We start from the raw sequence: 13,976 nt of genomic DNA on the forward strand, positions 1-13,976 counted from the left end.
AATCAAAAACTCCTAAAAACGTAAAATCCAATCAATGCTTAGAAACTTGAAAACTCAAAACTTAAAGCTTGGATTACTTCTAATTGAGTGTTTCCTAATTAAATCCTCCGGCTAATAAGCTTCTAATCTTCCCTAGAATCGCCACGACTCATTTCTTGCTTGAATTCGAGTCCTAAAACTTGAGTTTCCTTCAAAAATGCGAATGACGTCAAAAAGAGAACGGGAGAAAGAGAGAACGTATTGAATGTTCTTTTTATGTTTCTGACAGGTTACTTCGAGCTTAAGTAACCTCAAGCAAATCCTAATGTCCGGGGTCTCAAAAACACCCATTGGGGTTGTTATCCCCAAAAATTGGAGATCGATGACGTGGCAATAGAGGTGACAAGTGGCAGTACATGGTCCGTAAAAGACACATTAATAAGTCAATAAATATATTGGCTCCTCAGAGTTGTAATAAAGTGACTTGGCTTAGGAGTAGCTCAGTATGCCATGTTAGACCAGATATGCCATGTTAGACCAGAGATATGTCATGCTAGACCAGTGTGCCATGTTAGACCAGAGATATGTCATGCTAGACCAGTGTGCAATGTTAGACCAGAGAAATGTCATGCTAGACCAGTGTGCCATGTTAGACCAGAGATGTGCATGACCGCCCAGGAATGACATTGCTGCCCAGGAGTGACTTTGCTGCCCAGGAATGACTTTGCTGCCCAGTAATGGACTTGGCCGATCAACCATGCACATGTCCGACCAGCAAGTGCATGTCCTACCAGCTAAGTGCATGTCCTACCAGCAAGTGTATGTCTTACCAGCCAAGTGCATGACTGTCCAAGTAGAGGTGTGGCTGACCAGAAGGTGATATTCATCAACCAGGTAGAACAGATTACGTCAAGATTCCTAGAAACGGCTTCAACAAGAATCGGTCTGGGCATACGCGTGAATCTCTTATTCTTCCCACAAATTTGGGGTTTTGTTACATTTTGAATATTTTTGTAATTTAAATATAATAAATATAATGGAATATCCCGATTCTAAGGGAGATCAAATGTATGATCCTAAGCCTATAAATATATGGCTGATGGGATCAGAAATGGACTTTTTGGATCTGAATTTTCTAGAGAGAGAAAGTATTTGTATTCTTGTAATCTGCACTGAAGAAACTCAGTTGACTCAAGTTCATCTGATCTTGAGTGCAGATCTATAATCACAACTCTAAGTGGATTAGGCTATTACCAGCATATTGGGGCTGAACCACTATAAAAATTGCGTGTGTTATTTACTTTATGTTCAAAACCGTCTGTGTCGTTTTATTTCTTTTGAAGGTTTTATCGTTTTTGACGTTCTCACCTCGTTGGCCAAAAACGCGGTCAACAGGGGTAAAATAGTCAAAATTCCCAGAATTCCCTCATTTTCTCACTAACTCTTAATATATCATCAAATAATCATTCTCATTACCAAATATCCCGGTAATGTGTTAAATACACAATATACCCCCTGACTCACTCAGAGTCAAGTATGAGTCCCGTTGTGACTTTCCCATTAACTTACTTCCTAGGATCGTCTCGTGCCGAGTAACCCAAACATATTTACATAGTAATGTAGAACCACACATATATGTCAAATATACCCATAACGAGCCAAATTACGAAAATTACCCAATTAATCATAAATAAGCTCACATGCATATTTAATATACCAAAACACGCATATCAAGTCATATTATAATATAACTCACATAATCACATAATCACATAATGATGTACATATATATATCACATAATTCCATAAATGGTCATCCTGACTCCTTAATCAAGGTCTTAAGTCTTATTAGGAAATTTGGGACGTTACATATACACCACAAATTAATGAAGATAAGTAATCTTTTACCCAACAAATATAAGTAAACTTAAAGATAAAAATAGAAGTGATTTTGGAGTTTGAGGTATCCATCCAATAGTTTGGTACAATGATATTAGCAAAAATTATAATAATAACAAAACAAAAACCAAAATATTTATGTAAGATGAAATGTTTTAAAATGAATTAGATATTATTTAAAAAATACTTATCTCGAAGGTCTCTGAGTCTGATGGTGTTACTGATAGTTTAAGCAGACATACGAAAAATCTGAAAATATATATCTAGCCTAAGAAGGCACAAACCTAGCTTAAATAGACACAAAACAAATACAAACATGCACTGGATAATCCTAAATAAGCACAAAACAAACAAAAGGCTTCACAAAATTGTTTGAATTATTTGAAACAATATCTTACTAAGTAAATAACTTTATTTCTTTGAATATGAGATAATTAGTAATCTAACTAAGTAAATCAAATTGTAATGATTAAACAAACACCTCTTACGCAATAATCTATATTAATTACATAAAATTCAAATTAACAAGTGATTTTCTAAAAGTAAGTTTTTTTAATTCAAATTAACAGGTGATTTTCTAAAAGTAAGTTTTTTTATCGCATAGATTCTAAATTGATGCCTTCCTAATATATCTTTTACACAATGTGAAGACCTACCTTTTGATAACTAATGTACTTATTCCTCGTTAATAAAAAATAGAAAAAAAATGCATATAAATGCAAAAATTCACAAATATATATATTTTCAAATATCTTTAATCTTTCTTAAAAAAACAAGGAAGAATTTCGTGAAGTTGATTCAATTTAAGATATTTTTAGGGGTGTGGCACAAAAAATGAGATGTTCAGGGGTCATATCAGAAATGCAAGAATTTCGTGATAAATGCAAGAATTTGGGGCATAAATGCAAGAATTTCGTGAAGTTGATTCAATTTAAGATATTTTTAGGGGTGTGGCACAAAAAATGAGATGTTCAGGGGTCATATCAGAAATAAGAAAAGTATTCATTTGGGGCAAGGGGTCTGAGCTTCGTTCGCTCGGCTTTCTTACAAGTCAGATCCCTCCCCACACTCCACAGTCCAACCTCACCCTCAACCAGAGTTCTTCGCATGGTTGCTTTGATGGTTTCTACTTTCTACAGAAAGAGAGAGAGAGAGTGAGCGATTAGATTTGGTACAAAGTAGATAAGCAAAAACAGAGAAGGAAGAGGATGTCTCTAACATGTGTGAAAATGTCCGAGGACGTCTGGTTAACTTGTCTAACTCATGCATTGTCTACCGAGACCGAAGAGATCATGGGCCTTCTTCTCGGTGATATCGAGGTTTTTCTTTCATTTTTCCCATCTTTTCATTCATCATATATTAACATTATTGATTGGAGGGTTTGGTTGTGTTGATGTCAACAATTTCGATCTTGTTATGTCTCTTGGATTGCATTTCTGAATGGAGCTTTGTAACAATTTTAATGTAACGGATTTTGGGTTGCCCTTTCTCTGTATTCAATTGTGCTTTTGGGTATTGCGATTCTCAGAAACCGTGGCGTCCTTGTAGAATTGTGATTAAGCAATGTGCCTCTATTGCTCTTTACTTGCTTGTTAATTTCCTAATATCTTCGAAAATGGATTCAATGAAGTCAATCTATATATATACATATGTTTGATTATAATAGTGGAAGTGGGTTTTTGAAATTATCTATGTTTCAGAATAAGCTGGTGTTGAGTAACGTTTAATTACTTCTCGTTACGTATTATTGACTGGTTATTTTCATAACTGAGCTTTGAGGTTTGTTAATGCTATTTAAAACTTGAAAATTTTAGTTCATATACATGTGTGTGTATGTGTGTATTTTCATGTATGAATATGTACGAGTATGCATGTATATAGGTTTCACAGACGCCATGTATGTCTTGCTATGAAGAGCAAACACCAGAACATTAGGTACTTGAAAGATGACTGCAATTGTTGTTGGCAAGGAAACCAACTAGTGCCTTAAATGGTTAAATTATTTGTGCTCATGCTTGATGTACATGATTCTTGGTATGTCTTGTCTGGAACTAAACTATGGTATTTAGACGATGCTTCCATCTTATTTTGAATTGGTCTTTTTTTTTACCTATTTCAAGTAATTTTAATTTTCTTTGAATATATTTTGACCTTGGTATTTTGTATTAATGATACATATCTGATATCTGATATTTGTGAGTGTAGTACAAGAATGGGAATGTAATTGCACTAATTTGGGGAGCATCACCTCAAACTCGATCTGATCGGAGAAAGGATCGCGTGGAGACCAATCCTGAACAGCTGGCTGCTGCTTCAGCCCAAGCTGAAATATCCTTGCTGCTTTCATTTAATACTTGTATTGTTTTTTCCAACTCTTTGATATATGATGTTGACACCATTACTAGAGGGAAAATAAATTACAGTTGACAATATTTACTTCAATTTGGGAAATCAACACTCTTACAAGAAAAAAGTACCACCTTAAAACTTTCCCTATGGTAACAGCATAACATAAAGTTTGTGTTTTCTAACTACATGAGTGTTAAGCTATGTAGAAAAGATTTTTGATGTTACGTCAATTCGATAAATTTTTCTTATGTGCAAATTTGATGCCATGCGAACTTTGGCAATGATATAATGTTTAAGGTGCCCTTAGCTTCTATTATTACTATGTTCTTTTGCCTAGTGACCTATGACTTTTGTGTGAATTACACAGGATAGTGTATTGTCATGACTGATGCACAATGATAAGAGAGTTTCTGTCTCATTTTTTAGGTTCCTCCCCTTTTCTTATTTTCTCCCAGCAGCCCACTCCCTCTCTCCCAATATTATTACGATGTTTTAGGTTTCTAGGCTATGAAGTAGTTAATATTCTTCCACACCTAAAAAGTATGAGGCTTGGCCATATAAGGAAGTCATGAATTTACTCTCATAAGATAAGGGTCTCATGCAGGCTTACTAAATCTGACATTCTGCTCATATGCAAATTTTGGGTTGTATAGCCTAGCTCTCTTTGTCTTTGCTTTTTGTCACGTTGTTTATCTTTAACTTTATATAGCACAGAATGACAACTTCAACAGGAAGAACAACTAGAGTGATTGGGTGGTACCATTCACATCCTCATATTACAGTTCTTCCTTCACACGTTGGTGAGTGTGAAAATTCAGTAATAGATCTGATGTGAAAATTCAAGTTAAAAAGAGTAATAGAAAGAGTTGTTTACTGAGCAGATACAATTGTCATTTGTTCGACATGTTATTTTTATTTAGTTCTGAAAACTAATATTTACAACTGCCTTCTGCTTGTAGATGTGCGTACTCAAGGAATGTACCAACTCCTTGATTCTGGGTTTATTGGGCTGATTTTTTCCTGTTTCAGTGAGGATTCATACAAGGTTTGTTGAAATTATTATTATTAATGAAGTAGCACCATGAAGGTGTACATGGGTCACAATTTATTGAATTTCAGGTTGGCAGGATCCAAGTCATTGCATTCCAGTCCTCAGATGGGAAGCAATCTCAAATTTCAAGACCGATTTCTCTGTCTCCTGTAAATAAAAATTCGGTAATTGATCTTGAATCATCTTTGAGTTCCACAGAAAATGCAGCAGTGAGATCTGGCACTGCCATAGAGAGTCCTGAACAAGACACCGGTGATTCTAGAATGGCTGGAGGTATTAAGGTATAAATGTCATTTATCAAAGTGGAAATAACTAGGTGGTAGTTTATGCACAAGGGGAGGGAGTACTAAAAAGCCTGGGTAAGGATAGGAAAGTATATTGATGGGAATATCACTTATCTATTTTATAGGTGTAAACTTAGGAAGCAATCTTATCTGTTTAGGTTTCAGTGCTTGAGTTTTACTATTTTATTTTAATTCTAAAGTTAGTTTCCTAATTGCGTTAGGTCGGTTACGTGCCGTTTGTATAGCTATATCAAACATCGACAGAGTTGTTTATGCATTCATCAAAGTTTCTCTCTTCTTTCGTACTCTTTCCTTTTCTTTTTCTCTACCTGTTCACCACAGAGATACTTAGATGATAGAATTTTAATTGAATAAACTTTCTAGTAATCGATATGCTGCCAATTGGTTGGGTACTTAGATAGCAAAGATTCATTTAGTCCGTGATATATATTGCTTCAGTGCTTCTTGCTTTTCCTAATAAATTTTTATTGGCTAGGTTGGGGGAAGATCTTCTGATTTGGGGGTTCTCTTTGCTAATGCTGATGCAAGCTCTGTAAAAAAAGAGAGATTTGGAGGAAGCTACAATACCAACCATTCATATGATTTTGTTGATATAGATCCCATGGATATGTCAGAGAGTATGCAAGAAGCAATGCATCGTTCAAATTTGGACATGAGGTATACATGAGTATGTATAACCACTCCAAATCTTTCTTAGTCGTTTTAGAAAAATGATTTTTTTTTTGGTTGAAGTCTTTACATTTAAATTTTGGTGTTTATTGGTTATGAATATGATACTTTATTAAATCGTTGGTGTTTATTTGTTATGAATATGATGCATCCTCTTTACATTTTGCATTCTTTGGTATAATCAAATAGTCAGTTATTATGGATGAGTTTGGTTTTATTTCTCACATATTATCTGCTACTGCTACATCTACTTTGGTCCACCCCAGCTACAGTGTTTTATTTTCTTGTTTACTGATTTGTTTCGCTTCTGTTCTTGGTTATTTTGTCCCCATTTTCAATCTTCTTCTACTCTGTTCTTGTAAGGAAACTTTTGACCTTTAACTCAGACTGTTATGTTTGGTGGCAGCGGTGCAGAGTATGTCAGGAAGGAAGTTCCCCTTTATGTAATGCCTTCATCAAACCTTATTAAGCTTGAATCTCCTTTAACATCATTCACGGATTTGCAACGTGTATTGTACGAAGAGGAACAAGCAGCATATAACCAAGCTATCATGCAAAATATGAGGTGCTAAAGATGATCACATGTTACTTTAAACTAGAAAGTGATTTATATTCTGAATTTGTGTATTCTTAATCAGGGATTGGAAAGTTCATCCGCTTGCGTTTGTACATCACACATCGACATATCAAGCTTCCATGTGCAAACTAATTGAATATTGGTCAGCATAACTATTTCATTTTTTTTTCCTGCTGCGTCTCTTTCTGTTTTGTCCTTATCTTGTCTTAAATTTATGCAGCTTGAGTCCAGCCATAAGTGCTCTGCAGGACCGTTTAAGAGAGAATGAAACTCGGGTAGAGTACTGAATTCAAGACATTTCTTCAATAGGATGCTTTGTTTTCATTATCATCAGTGTCTTTTTTTTTTTTAAATGACTCTGATGCACTGATCTGTTTATAATAAGATATGAACTGCACTCATTCACTGGCCTTCTTTTGCTGAAGCAGATGTTGATACTTAAAGATGAAGCCAAGAATTTAGAGGCTGAGGCATTGAGAGTAAGTGACTTGAGTTCGGGATCTCCTCGTCAAGTTCAATCACATGGTCCCCGTGGAAGTGCTTCGCCTAGTTCTAGTTTGGCTGGTGCTGGTAGCCGGAGCAGAAGAGGGTCACAATGAAACTTCATAGTAACGTTGTTTCTTTTCCTGTTGTAATGTTTAGGCTAGAATATTTAGTTACTCTCACATACATGTTTTTGGTTTTCACCAAAATTAGTCATGCCTTTTGGATGGAGTATGTTGTGAAGATGGGGTCTAGTCTCAGGTTTTATTTCTTGATATCATTTTGGCACTGGTGACCGTGATAGGTAAATCACACAGTAAGTATAGCCTTGGGAATTTTGGGCAAGTGTAAGCCTAGACGAAAAAAGAAAAAGGGTTATAATTTGTCTATAGTATGATTATTCATGTCAATCATTCTTGTATCGGATCGAGCAAATATATTATCGGTGAAGAATGAAATTGAATTGTTTAATTTTGTGAATTGTGTGTATAAAACACTTGAACTAAATATTAAGCTTGGCTTTTAACTATAAATTGTTTTCATGGTCCACATCTAATGCTGTTGGATTTTGATCTAATGTATTTTGTGTTACCAACCCAAAATATATTAAATCCGAATTTAAGTATATAAAGAAATTGTTCTATGACCAAAACCTTAATATATCTCATGCAATTATATATTTTAGGTTAAGTATAGCAAAAGGCTCATTTTGGAATTGAAAGAAATCTGTTTCATTATGCTACATTTGTGTCAAGAGTGAGATTTCCTAGTGGCCAAGTGTGGTGGATTGTGCATAGTGGGTGGTGAATATGTAAGTTGATGTTGATTGGAGGGCAGTAGTACTAGGTATAGTAGCAGTTCTGTTACGAGTCTGTATGGCACTGAAACAGTTGTACATAGATAGAGGAAAAATAAAAGAAATGGCTAAATCTTCAATTAATAAAGGAAATTCATTCAAGTGCATATGATATCAGTATCTCTCTGTTTTCTTCTACTAAGTACTATATCACTATCGATACTTGAGATAGCCCATTGAGCAATTGCATGGGCACTTTTTGGTGCTAGTACTTATAGCTATCTACCTTGTTTAAAGTGACTCATCACTCATATATATGTATACATGTTCATTTGTTGAATACATGCATTGTATAAGAGAGAGAGAGAGAGAGAGAGAGAGAGAGAGAGAGAGAGAGAGAGAGTATTATGAGATTTGATTGAATAAAATTATGGGAAAAAACACACAGAAGAAAGAAGGCAGATTAGGAACAAAAAAGGAGAATATGAATAAGTTGGTCGTAGAAGTAGTCTAGTCGTGCATGGAAGCGATTCCCGAGGAGAATCGAATCAGCCCACTTCCCCTTTAGCTCTTCTTTACAGTTTGCCTCTTCTTTCCTTTACCCTTCCCCAAGAGAATGGAGGCCAGAGAGAGAAAGCTAAAGTTGTTTTAGAGAGAGAGAGAGAGAGAGCAACAATTAGGAATAGCAGCCGCAGCAAAAGAAAAGATAAAGAAACCCCCCCACACCACACCACACCACTCTCCCAAAAAAAAAAAAAAAAAGGATGGTCAAAATGCATAAAACATACCTCGAAGACTACTTGTTATATATTCCATCATCAGCTTCAACTTAGCTTTATTGAAACTCACCATTTTCACCTCTTTCTTTTTCTGTTTTCGATTTATTTCGTTTTCTTTTTATGCACATTATAATTATACCCTTCTCTTTCTTTTCCACTCTCGATCAATGCTAACAAATTATTTATCAAAGATTTTATTAATAACCATTACATGTATAAGAATTAACACAAAATAATATATAGTACTTGATGATAATAATAATTTGTAACGACCGACCTATGTATAATACTTAGTGATAATAATATCTACTATCTAGTAGTGTTAAGCAAATTTTGTTTTTTTTTAATGATAAATTGCCATGTCATGATGAGATGAGTAGTCCCTGGCCTTTTTCCAAAATATGTTGTTATATTTCACTTGACTCTCTGCAAAGTTGGAACTTACGTACGAATAAAGGAATATTCAAATTTGTAAAGCAACAACAATTTTTTCCCATAAAATTGACTGTCAAAATGTGCTGAATCTCAAAGTTAAAATTGAAAGAGACCTGACCCATGTTTGGATATGTGACCAAGATAAAGAAAGTGTCTTAGCCGGGCCAAGGCTTTGTGCTTACAAGAATATGCAATGTCTTAGTGAAGAAAATGCTGATAAGGATTCCACATTGTCCAATCAAATGCTGACAGCTGGGCTCTCCATAAATTCCTTTGTTGGGGTCTCTCTCATATTGCTTGTGGGGTAGACCCCAATTTTTGAGTGCCACATTAGTGGAAGAGGGTCCCAAATGGCATGGTCAAAGGGCCTTTCTAGGTTCATGCTTCACTTGATTGAGTTGAGCAGATTTGTTGTGCTATTAGGTTACAGAATCCCAGTTTTCTTTTTGTGGGTCTGGTTTTGTTGGCTATAGTTCTCTATACAAACTACAGATTTGGTCAACTTAGTTCAACTATGTTCCACCAAGCAATATTTGTAAAATATGTCTCAGAGATCCCTTGGTATCTTATTTGGATTGATGTGTGTGTGTGGATAGATATATAGGATCATATTATATCTGCCCCCTGCCCAAACCTTAAAATTTTAGCCTTAACTTTATTTGTAAGAGGATATATATATCATATGTGCTTTGCAAAATCAGATGAAGAAAAGAAGAAAAAAAAAGCACTGCTTAAACTTAAACCCTAAGTAATCAAATTCACTTTCCATTACCAAATGAGAAATAAAACTATTCTTAATTCTTAGCACACTGATTTGAAAGGGTATTGGGTTATCATAGTCTTTCATAGATACTCTGTTCTGCATCACTTTTTCTAAAGATGGCAGGCTAAGATGTGTTGTGAGAACTTGCAATATTCATAAATTATATATATATATATATATACAAATCTCTTATTTCGGTTTCCAATAATAATAATAATTAGTACTACCTTCATCTTTACATAAAGTAAATAATTTATATAATATTATCATATATATGTATGGCAGTTGCTGATTGCACCCTCTGTTTTAGACTCTGGCGCCAACTTTCCCAAAGAAGGGCTCAATTTCATGTATGCATAGTTCAAGTTCAATCCTAACTAAAGATCTTTATAAATTTGATCATAACAAAAGTATGTATACATACATTATCTTTTTTTTATGCACTCAAATAGATAAAATCATGCTTGACAGCTGGCTTGTACAAAATATATATGCACTAAAATGAACTAACAAATATTTTATAAAAGAAAATGAACTAACACATACTAATAAAATGAAAAGAAACAATAGTATTAATAATAATATGAGTAACTAATTAGTAAGTGATGACTGAGTGAGTAAGGGAAATTAAAGTAGCATTATTCAAAATTCAAAATATCCTGTCTTTGGAATCGTTTTATTTAAAATAAAAATAATCAAAATTAAAAAAAAAAAATTCTTCCTTTTTCTCTTTTTCTTGGTGTTGCCTTTAGATTTTTGTTGTGTTTACGTTTATCAAGGTTGGGAAATTGAAGAACACGAAAAAGTATGTTCACGGCCCTCCATTTATTCTCTTTTGTGCTTTGGTTGAGCTGAGCCATGTATATAAGCACCCCCTTATGACGCATTTCTTCACCAAATATCATCTCCATCTCTTTCGTTATTTCCTACTACTATATATAACCCTCTCTTCCAACTCATTATTAAACCACTACCACAACCACCAGTTCTCTCTCTCGTAAGGAGTTAGGTAATAAATTATTTCTTCCATATATATTATATATATTGTCACATTATTATTTTGGTAAATGTTGCATCATTATTATTATATATATGGTTCTAGTTTAGTTGATATATAATAATATTGTTACACCACTTATATATATATAAATAAATATATAAAACTACGTACGTACTAAATCTACTGTTGTATATTCTAATAGCTAGAGAGTCTAGAAGGAAAAAGGTCATTTTTTTATGATACGTATATTTCTACTGTTTAGTTATTTAATCAAACAGTTTGTGGTGTAGAAAAAGAAGAAGAAGAAGAAGACAATATGAGCCGACCAGGAGATTGGAACTGCAGGTCATGCCAGCACCTGAACTTTCAGAGGAGAGAGTCATGCCAACGATGTGGCGACCCGAGGTCGGGAGACAGAGGAGACTTCGGAGGTTTCGGAGGAGGACGAGGAGCCTCTAACTCCTTCGCCTTTGCCACCACTGGCTCTGATGTCCGCCCTGGCGACTGGTACTGCGCCGCTGGCAACTGCGGTGCTCACAACTTCGCCAGCCGCTCTAGCTGCTTCAAGTGCGGTGCTTTCAAGGATGATGGCGTCGGCGGCTACGACTGCGACATGCCCCGCTCCCGCCCTGGTTTTGGCTTGGCAGGTGGCGCTGCTGGTGGGGGTGGCCGACCCGGCTGGAAATCCGGTGACTGGATTTGCAACAGGTCATTATCATATAAATATTTAAAATTTTCATTTTTGCCCGTTTTAGTGTTACAAATTAAGCTTTTTAATTCATTATTTAGAATAATGCTACAATATCTTCTTCTCTATAACCTTTTTTTTAGGGAACTACTTTGTTGTGTATGCTGAATATTATAGTTAGTTGTTTTTGTTGTTCTTTTCTCTTTAATTCTTTGACTGTTTTTAAAAGCAAGATATTCTTTTTTTATAGTACAGCTGACATGATTGCATATATGTCTGTAAATATAAGCCATTTTCTCTTTTAGCATTGTCCTGTCCTTGATTTTGGTTCTCATAAATATGTGTTTACTACTTTGGACAGGTCTGGATGCAACGAGCACAACTTTGCTAGCCGAATTGAGTGTTTTAGATGCAATGCTCCTCGGGACTCATACTAGACATATCTTATATCTAAATATAGTTTTGGGTACGCACCTTAATTACATGTATATTCATTTTCATTATACACCACAATTATATGTTATGTATATATGTATATATATATATCTAAGTATAAATTTTGATATATTGCAGGCACTTCAGCCAAGCGATCTCGAGAGAGAGAGAGAGAATGAGAGAGATGATATGGTAGAATGTTAGCAGCGTTTCACTTGATGATTATTTATTTGAGGTGCTGAGAGGCTTTCTTATGGTCAAAATCAGATTATCAACATGATGAATATTTGGTTCAAGACCCATGTCTACATAACAGCTTTATATTTATGCCTTGCATCTAATATAATTCTTAGGCTATTCTCATAATATTATAAAAGTCATGTAGTTTTTGTTGGTTTTTTTTTTTTTTTTGTTAAATTATTTTCTGTCTATGTATCAAGGGTTTGTTTGTTTTTTGTACTCTGCATTGTTTTCTTAAATGGAATTGATTCCTTAATTCGCACTTATTATTAATTATTGAGTTCGAGAATTATGATCACCATGTGCATTAGTACGTACCCTAATTATGAGATCAAGTACCTTGATGATTAGAATGTTTATTTACATGTAATCGACAAGACTACTTATATAATCTTAACTTAAAATCATGATTAATTAAAATTCGATGTCCACAGCACTTAATCATACTTAAATTCAGTTTCTACATATTTATATATATAAGAAATATGAAGGGACCACAATTTTGTGCTTTATATGCAAAAGAAATAATTGGGTCAAGATTCAAATAGCTATGATTGGCACTTCACTTTTAAATAGAGCAATTGTTATTATTAGTAACAATAAGAATATTGCTCATTATCATTAGGCCCATTGAACGAAAGTATACTAACTAGTTTCTTTCTGAAAAAGGCAATTATTTTTATTATGTTTGTCCATACAATATCAATATGGCAAGCTCTCTAGTCGAAAATTGAACAGTACGTACTTTATGTTCCATTATCAAGTTTCCCATGTTTTTTTTATGAAAAATACTTTCTAGTTTTCTACTTTCATGATTGAAGCAGAATTATTGTTGCAATATATCTATAAAACATACAAATATAAGTAGTATATATATACATATATAATAACTGAAAAAAAATAAGTAGTAGGTTTCACTATAAAAATATGACAAGTGTATCTTACTATTCAACTATGATAAATATTGTTATTATTCATATATTAAATAAAAAAATGATAGTTCAGTATGAATTTATGTCTCTCTCCTCTAGAAGAAATACATTTATCAAATTTTTTAAAAATTACATTTGGTTAAGATTTTTGCTATGATATGGTAGATAAACTCTTATTTGGTAAACGACTTTCTACATATATTCCCAAATTCGTTTGTTTTTAAGGAAAAAAAACATAGTCAATAAGGAATTTTGGTATTTGGTTAATGGAATGGGTACTGCTTTTTCTTTTTTAAGGGTTTTTATAATAAAATTTTCGAATATAAAAATTCTTAAAAAGAGAGGGAGAGAAATATGTTGGATAAGAGGAAATGGAAAGAGAAAAAAAGACAGAATCAAAAGGAGGAAAGAAGTAGACATAACATTATCCAACGGAACATATGTAAATGATGCTTTAACGAATTTCAATAACAATAAACTATATAGGGAGCCCATTCAACTACATATCAATCATATCCCAAAGTTTAACATTAATATTAGTCTTCTTACTTACCAAAAAAATATACATCTTTATTGGACTAAACCCCACCACCATT

At 34.0% G+C, this 13,976-nt stretch overlaps 2 protein-coding genes across 3 annotated transcripts; both read left to right on the top strand.

The window, feature by feature from the left end:
* The first annotated feature begins 2,907 nt into the window (after nt 1–2,907).
* Nucleotides 2,908–7,792, top strand: LOC133796349 (uncharacterized). Its single transcript, XM_062233823.1, has 10 exons — nt 2,908–3,197; nt 4,084–4,206; nt 4,940–5,027; nt 5,187–5,272; nt 5,347–5,559; nt 6,059–6,240; nt 6,659–6,817; nt 6,891–6,971; nt 7,050–7,104; nt 7,258–7,792. The coding sequence occupies exons 1-10, from the start codon at nt 3,087–3,089 to the stop codon at nt 7,426–7,428; spliced, it is 1,269 nt and encodes a 422-aa protein (XP_062089807.1). The 5' UTR covers nt 2,908–3,086; the 3' UTR covers nt 7,429–7,792.
* Nucleotides 7,793–10,977: 3,185 nt separating this feature from the next.
* On the top strand, nt 10,978–12,704 carry LOC133796350 (uncharacterized). 2 transcript variants are annotated; one of them, XM_062233824.1, is made up of 4 exons: nt 10,978–11,094; nt 11,376–11,793; nt 12,135–12,239; nt 12,347–12,704. In XM_062233824.1, exons 2-3 carry the CDS (start codon nt 11,402–11,404, stop codon nt 12,208–12,210), a joined length of 468 nt encoding a protein of 155 aa, XP_062089808.1. In that variant the 5' UTR covers nt 10,978–11,094; nt 11,376–11,401; the 3' UTR covers nt 12,211–12,239; nt 12,347–12,704. The 2 variants fall into 2 exon arrangements, with proteins under 2 accessions (XP_062089808.1, XP_062089809.1); XM_062233825.1 differs by lacking the exon at nt 10,978–11,094 and having other exon boundaries at nt 11,364–11,793.
* The last annotated feature ends 1,272 nt before the right edge of the window (nt 12,705–13,976 follow it).

This window comes from Humulus lupulus, chromosome 8, assembly GCF_963169125.1.
Source record: "Humulus lupulus chromosome 8, drHumLupu1.1, whole genome shotgun sequence".
NCBI lineage: Eukaryota > Viridiplantae > Streptophyta > Magnoliopsida > Rosales > Cannabaceae > Humulus > Humulus lupulus.

Bases quoted from the DNA above. Each gene is read 5' to 3' on its own strand.
- LOC133796349 (XM_062233823.1), top strand. From the start codon at position 3,087: ATGTCTCTAACATGTGTGAAAATGTCCGAGGACGTCTGGTTAACTTGT. The intron at 5,028-5,186 runs GTGAGTGTGAAA...TTCTGCTTGTAG, and splicing joins AGTTCTTCCTTCACACGTTG to ATGTGCGTACTCAAGGAATG. The intron at 5,560-6,058 runs GTATAAATGTCA...TTTATTGGCTAG, and splicing joins GAATGGCTGGAGGTATTAAG to GTTGGGGGAAGATCTTCTGA.
- LOC133796350 (XM_062233824.1), top strand. From the start codon at position 11,402: ATGAGCCGACCAGGAGATTGGAACTGCAGGTCATGCCAGCACCTGAAC. The intron at 11,794-12,134 runs GTCATTATCATA...TACTTTGGACAG, and splicing joins GGTGACTGGATTTGCAACAG to GTCTGGATGCAACGAGCACA.